General features: G+C 47.4%; 1 protein-coding gene across 1 annotated transcript in view; it reads left to right on the top strand.

Moving 5' to 3' along the window:
- CPLX4 (complexin 4) overlaps positions 1-7,655 on the top strand; it is a 22,421-nt gene that overhangs the window by 3,662 nt on the left and 11,104 nt on the right. Inside the window, exon 2 of the mRNA XM_007450118.1 lies at positions 1,530-1,617. Within this exon, the coding sequence (XP_007450180.1) occupies positions 1,530-1,617 (88 nt within the window). The remainder of the gene's footprint in view (positions 1-1,529; positions 1,618-7,655) is intronic.

Below are 7,655 nucleotides of genomic sequence, written 5' to 3'. Positions count from 1 at the left end.
GAAGAGCGGAGCAGATGTGTTTTCTCCCCTGGAGGAAGGTATCGTTTCCAGAACACATCTCTCTTTGGTAAGATTACAGAGAGAACATTTCACAGTTGGATTCCCTGCCGTATGTTTAAATGTCCCTGCTTCAGCTGTCAAGGATTTCAAGTGCTTTTTAAAAGTTCCACATTATTGTAGCTCAGAGTTCTGAATTCTATCACAATTTATTGGTGAAATTAAATGAACAGAATAATAACTGAATCTCAGACTCTCAGTCACTGAGTGTAACTGTCTTGTGGAAACACAGCTCTGCAGAGATCTGAAGGAGAACATCCTTTAAAACTGAAAACTGGGGACTTCCCTGGTGGTCCAGCGGTTAAGACTCCACGCTTCCACTGCAGGGGGCGTGGGTTCCATCTCTGGTCAGGGAACCAAGGTCCCGCATGCCGCATGGTGTGGCCAAAAAAAAAAAACTCAAAAATGTCTTCCACTTTGGGAATGTTGCAGAATCAAGGCAGCATGGGTGGAGACGGACTCAGACCTTAAATAGATACGTGGAAATTCCACATAAGGGTTTAAAAAAGGGCATCAGGAAAGGAAGTAGAAGGAGAAGCTAGGGGTTTGCTCCAAACATTTTTTTCCGTAAAAATAAGTGTTCTGTAGAATTTAAAACTTATGTCCCAGGTACAAACTATTATGTATAAAATAAGCTACAAGGACATATTGTAACACAACACAGGGAACACGGCCAACATGTTATAATAATCATAAATGGAGTATAACCTTTAAAAATTGTGGGGAAAATGGGGGAGGGGGAAATTCCCTGGCAGTCCAGTGGTTAGGACTCTGTGCTTCCACTGCAGGGGGCACGGGTTCAATCCCTTGTCAGGGCACTAAGATTCCACATGCCGCATGGTACGGCCAAAAAAATAAAAATTGTGAATCACGATATTGTACACCTGTAACACAATATTGTACAGCAACTATATTTCAATTTTTTTAATTTAAAAAATAAATAAAACTTATGTCCCAAGAATAACACTCAACATCCTTTGTCATCAGCTCATACACCTAGCATTTCTAGAAGAACTAAATGTGTTAACCCCTAATAAATATAATAAAATAAGAAACAAAATGATTTTTAAAATGTAGCTTCTCTCCACAATGCAGTCGGACTGGGAAGCTGCATTCTTAATGAGTGCTCCGGGTGATTCTGACGCTTGTGGTCCCAGGCTGTACTTAGAGAAACATAGTGAGGTCAGGTCTACATCAGGAGTAATCACCCTGCCCCTCTCCCGGGGTGCATCAGAAAGAGATTCCCAGAACTGAGCTGTCTTTGGGATTTAGGGTCCGTACTGAGTTATGATAGTGGAATGACAGAGAGGCAGAAATTTGGGGATGTAGGAAAAACTCCCCTATTTCCCATTTGTCTGCCGGCAGTGGGAACTAAGAAGGTGTGTCCCAGTGTCTGGCTCCTCTGAGCAGGGGCTGGAATGGCCTTAGCTCTCTTCGTCCTTTGATCCTTTATTCTATTCTCTTACTTTTAGGATGGAAAGAGATGCTGCATTTACACAAAAAAAGGCAGAGAGGGCGGGCCTCAGAGTTCACCTCAGAGAAAAGTACAGACTCCCAAAGGTGAGACACTCAACACAGAAAACATCCAATCATTTTTTACGTAATAAGAAATGGAAAGTGTTTGATTATCAGCAAAGGGTCACACTCATGGGTGTGTGTGTGTGTGTGTGTGTGTGTGTGTGTGTGTGTGTATATATATATATATATGTAACATGTATATACACACACATAGATGTACATATATAATACATAAATATATTTATATGCCTTAATCGTAATTGAGGTATCTGATATAGTGAAAATAGCACTGAACTTGTTCATAAAAACTAGATTCCAGTCTTCTGAACTTGCATTTCCTCTCAACAAAATGGAGTAATACCTGTTTATGTACATTTATCTAAAGACTATAGAACATTTATATATAAATGCACAATGGGGATAATCATCACAGGTGACATTTCTCGAGCTCCTTCCTAAGTGCCAGGCGCTGTTCTAAGTGCTTGGCACATATCAATTCATTTAATCCCCAGGACAGTCTTGTAAGGTAGGTTTCTTAGAGGAAACAGAGGAAGAAAGAGAGTAACTACCCTCCGGCCAAGGGCCATGCTGCCAGGCAAAACAGAGCCCAGGGTCTTAACTTCTATGACATTCTTCCTCCATGTCAGAGGAACAATCTGTTCCTTCCTTTTGGAGATGATGGGGTGGTGATGGTCATCACCGAGCACCATCTTATCCATCCTGGCTGAGAGGACAAACTCCTGTGGGCTTTGGTCAAGTAGCTGGTCTCCAAAAGTCATGGGTCTGACTTATAAACTAAAAACTGCTTGCAAGGACTTCCCTGGTGGCGCAGTGGTTAAGAATCCGCCCGCCAATGCAGGGGACACGGGTTCAAGCCCTGGTCCGGGAAGATCCCACATTCCGCAGAGCAACTAAGCCCGTGCGCCACAACTACTGAGCCCACGTGCCACGGCTACTGAAGCCCGTATGCCTAGAGCCTGTGCTCTGCAACAAGAGAAGCCACCGCAATGAGAAGCCCGAGCACCGCAACTAGAGAAACCCCGCGCATAGCAACGAAGACCCAACGCAGCCATAAATAAATAAATTAATTAATTAAATTTAAAAAACAAAAAACAAAAAAAACTGCTTGCAGTGCCCTCTACAGCACAACTGTTTTACCTGGAGAAGTAAACAGTTTTACCTGGAGAAGCCAAAGAGATCCTTCCAAAGCACATCGTCTTCTCGCAGGGATGAGGGCCAGCGGGCTGGGCGGTTTAGAAAGTGCAGCTAAACCAGTTGCTTCAGTGGGTCCCCTGCAGATCCCCGGGAAAACTGACTTCAGAAGCTGCAAGCTGTAAACAAAGGGAGCGAGCCCATTGCCCATGCAAGGTCACTGCTGAAGCCACTGAAGAGGTATACAGCCCCGCGCCCGGGAGACATTGATCCTAAGACGGACGTGCTCACTGAGGTGGGAAAACTCACAATAAAATTTAAACTCATGTTCATTTGCAACCAATGAATTTCGAAAAGAGTGCCTTGCTTTTTGCCCACCTTATTCCAGATTAGTACTTTTTCCCACCGGGACTGCATTTTGGGAGTGTGGAGCACTTCTAACACGGTCCCTCCACTCCTGTTGCCTGAATTTCCTGAAGCTCCCTAGGATGGCCGGGCTGTGTTTAGCAATGTGGCAGCAGATTCCCGCCGCTCAACTGAAGCCCCGCCCTCCCACTTCCGGCCTCCGGCCTCCGGTGCATCTGATGAAAGCACCACACGTCTCGTTTGGAAGCAAGCAGAAATTAAGTGCACTTGCATGCTTTCGCACACACCCACACACACCCTCAACTGGCTGTGTCTGTTCCAGAAAGGTGGGGCTTTTTTGTGTTTTTGTAATTTTATTTACTTTTGGCTGCGTTGGGTCTTCGTTCTTGCGCGTGGGCTTTCTCTAGTTGCGGCGAGCAGGGGCTATGCTTCCTTAAGGTGCATGGGCTTCTCATTGCGGTGGTTTCTCTTGTTGCGGAGCCCGGCCTGTAGGAGCGCGGGCTTCGGGAGTTGTGGCTCACGGGCTCTAGAGCGCAGGCTCCGTACTTGTGGCGCATGGGCTTAGTTGCTCCGCGGCATGTGGGATCTTCCCGGACCAGGGCTAGAACCCGCGTCCCCTGCATTGAAAGGCGGATTCTTAACCATTGCGCCACCAGGGAAGTCCCAAAGGTGGGGCTTTTTTAGAATACATATATATCTGTTGTTCTTGAGGATATATTTTTGACGACTGTTCTGTTGATTGGTGAAGATATAAGGAGAACTGGCTTTCAGTTCTGGCTCTGACATCTGCAATGTCAGATGGTTTTTTAATATATCTGAGCCTCCATTTCCTCATCTATAAAATGGGGGCAGTGATACCTACTTCCTGAGGTCTTTGTCCGAGATAATAAGGTGTGCCTGACAAGGCGAGTGCCTGACGAGTGGAAAGAGCTCCATGGATGATCACTCTAATTGCTGTTATTATCTCTATGCACAAAAGTTTTATTTCTTGATAATAACAAGCAGGGGTCTTGGAGGCCTGGGGTGGGCACACTGATGTTTGTAAACAAGGCAAGAATTGGAGGTCCCTGAACCACAAGCATCTGAGCTTTGTTGGTGAGTCCACGGTCCTGCTCACCTCAGTTCTCAGGGGTGGGACACCTTCGGGCTTTGTAAAATGAGTTTGATGCTCTTCAGAGAAAAAATAATTCCCAAATCTCTGAGCCAAGCTGTCCTTTGAAACAAGAGCCTTTCCAACAGAAACTATGGGAAGAGGGGAGAATTATAGCCACATAACGTACAGATTCATATCCTCCCTGGAGCGATAGTGACTCTATCTGCATAGGCTACTGCTCCCTAAAGCCAGCTAGAGGAGGGGGACCCTAAAGAAATCTATACATTGTTAACGATGGAGCCCAGTGTCTTTCGTTGCATGGGTTACTGCTGCCCATGTACACATTTTTCTACAGCTGTTTCAAATGCACAATGCATGAGAGCCCACCTGATGTTTTCATAGACCCTGAAGGAGACCTTTGAGTTCATCTAAGAATCTAATGCCGCGGCCTCACTTTAGACCTGAGGAAACTGCAGCCAATGGGGAATGGGGGTAGGGGTGCTGTGGCTAAGGGACTTCGCAAAACCCCACAGCTGTGGAGTGACAGAACCAGGATTGGAACTTGGGCCTCTCAGCCACGCAAAAGAGCATCTTAACACACAAAAGGATTTGGATGTAGCTCCTTCTGGCCCCAAGGTCTCTGCTATTTCTACTCTTAATATTTGAGGTGTCCCAAAAGTTTTAGAGTGGTTTGGAGTTCCATGTGCTTTAAAATTATCCTGAGACTTTGGGGGAAACCGGCACTGCTCACTATTTCAGCAAAGTGTCGCAGAAGCCGTCCCCCAGAAGACCAGGTGCATCACTTTTCCTGCCCCTGTGTCAGCTGATGGCTTGACCGGAGACCTGGGAGTTGCTGACGCAGTTCCAACACAATTCAAGTAAACAGTGATAGTGTGACTTGAAAGCATTCCACGTGTCATCCTTCACCGCAGAGTTTACTTTCTGGTGGAGGCCTCCCTAGGGCGCTTTATAACATGGCTGGATTTCCTAAAAATGGATGCTACACATCATGTTGCAAGACTTTGCTTATGGTGTGAAAAACCCCAACAATACAACTGCCTGCTTTTTTTGTAAGCACATGGATATTCTGTCTAATCCAATGTGCACTATTCATAACAATGGTAATTAATAGGAAGAATGCCATAAAACATCACTTGGATCATATTCTGCTTTGTCCAGTTCTCACCAGATGTGGCCGGCACCCCCACCTCAGTGCAGGCCTTGGGCTTGGAGTGCAGACCTGCCCCACTTCCTTTGCCTTGAGTGGCTGTCACAAGTTACATGCTCTGCTCCCACCCCTCTGAGGCACAGGGTGCAGGGGGCCTTCAACAGCACCCATGGCTGGAAAGGGGCAAGGAGGGACAGACACTTTTCCCAGGCCAAGATCAGCGCAAGGGTGGCTGCTTCCTGTCTGTGCAGACAGGTCACTCCTGTCCAAGCCAGATTCTGGCTTTGGTGTGGTACTCGTGGTAGGACCCGCTGCCTGCACAGGGACAGGAATCTGGGTCCTTCCAGCTCCCTGGTGTCCCCAGACGCAGCCACAGGGAAATGCACCTGGGCTGCCCCAGAAGAACCGCTCCTCAGATGTTCTCAGTTCTTCCCTGGGGACTGTATGCTGTAGCAAGGGCCGTGGTGGTGCTGGGGAACAGAAATAAATTTCTGGACATGACTTTTTTTTTTAAAGCCCATTCTTTTGATATTAAGGACCAGACTGTGCATTTTGTTCTCAAGCGGTCGCTGCACTAGCGAGCCTGGAAAGGCTCGGTGGGCTCTGCTATGAGTACCTGTCACAAAGCAGGAGGTGGCAGCACACTTGAGGGACAGTGGCGGGTACAGGCTGGGAGGGCAGTGTCTGAGCAGCGGGACCCTCCCCTGGCACGCTGGGAAACAGCTAGAAAACCAAGCATTGTAACTGTCTCCGCAGCAGCCAGGATGGTGAGAGGTTTTAAAACGACTGACTGTAATTGAGGAAAAGCATTGAAGGAATTGGAATATTCAGCCTTGAGAGTAGAAGACTTTGGGGAAATGACGACCTTGGGGGATGGTCATTTCCCAGGCCCAGAGTGTCATGCTTTGGTTCTAATATTTGTATCAAGCCAGCTTCTCTAGAGGGGCCCATGCTGCTGGCTGGTATGGAACCGGCTGTAACTCTTAGGTCTTTCTTTAATTATTCAGAGGAACCCTTCATAGTGGAACCTTTAGAAAGCCTTCTTAAAAGCATGATGGGAATATCAGTGGTAGGTTTTCATCTCCTAGTTGTTCCAATAAGGAGCAAAGAGGCCCAGGAAGGCCAGGCAGTGTCCATGGGCATCACTGTGATTGGGAAAGGCCAAGGCCATGGCAATGTGTACAGTGAATTGGAGGGAAAGGGATGAGGGGCTGGCTGGTCAGTACTGGACCCTTATGGCAGCCTGGACAGGGCTGAGGGTGGCCTGGGCCAGCGAGGAGGTGGGGAAACAGATTCCCAAGTCATTCCTTGTATCCCCTTCATGGGGCTTGCCATCTTGATTACTGAACTTATTGGATTACTCATCTGATTACCACGATTAAAAAATGGTCATCATGGTATATATATATACAATGGATTGTTATCCAGCCATAAAAAAGAAGGAAATCCTGCCACTTGCGACAACACATATGGACCTTGGTGACACGATGCTAAGTGAAATAAGTCGGACAGAGAAAGATCAATGGAGATCTCACTTATACGGAGAACCTAAAAAATCCAAGCTCATAGATACAGAGAACGGGTTCGTGGTTGCCAGAAGCAAGAGGGTGGGGGGGGGCATGGAAAAAACTGGGTGACGAGGCTCAAAAATACAAGCTTCCAGTTAGAAGGTAAATAAGTCCTGGGGATGTAATGTATAGCATGGTGACTGTTAAAAAAAAAAAAAAAGGGACTTCGCTGGTGGCCCAGTGGTTACGAATCCGCCTGCCAGTGCAGGGGACACGGGTTCGAGCCCTGGCCCAGGAGGATCCCACATGCCGCAGAGCAACTAAGCCCGTGCGCCACGACGACTGAGCCTCTGCTCTGGAGCCCACGAGCCACAACTACTGATCCCGCGTGCCACAACTACTGAAGCCCGCACACCTAGAGCCTGTGCTCTGCAACAAGAGAAGCCACCGCAATGAGAAGCCCACGCACCGCAACAAAGAGTAGCCCCCGCTCGCCGCAACTAGAGAAAGCCCGTGCCCAGCAACGAAGACCTAACGCAGCCCAAAATTAATTAATTATTTTTTTAAAAAGCGGGTCATCAAAAGACATGAGTAGGACAGACATGGTATCGTCATTAGCAACGAGCATGACCTCAGGATAGGCGGGCACATGGGAGAAGCACACACTCCGCCCCTTCCTCTGGCCTCTCTAAACTCTTCCCAGGGCAGGTGTGGGTTCCTGCGCTGCTGCGGCGCTTTGGCTACTTGGTCCCAGGGTCTGAGCTGCATTTCTCTTTTTTTTTTTTTTGTATTC

This window comes from Lipotes vexillifer, unplaced genomic scaffold, assembly GCF_000442215.2.
Source record: "Lipotes vexillifer unplaced genomic scaffold, Lipotes_vexillifer_v1.1 scaffold79, whole genome shotgun sequence".
Classification (NCBI taxonomy): domain Eukaryota; kingdom Metazoa; phylum Chordata; class Mammalia; order Artiodactyla; family Lipotidae; genus Lipotes; species Lipotes vexillifer.
The sequence above is the reverse complement of the archived record's forward strand: the minus strand, read 5'-3'. Positions and strand labels throughout refer to the sequence as shown.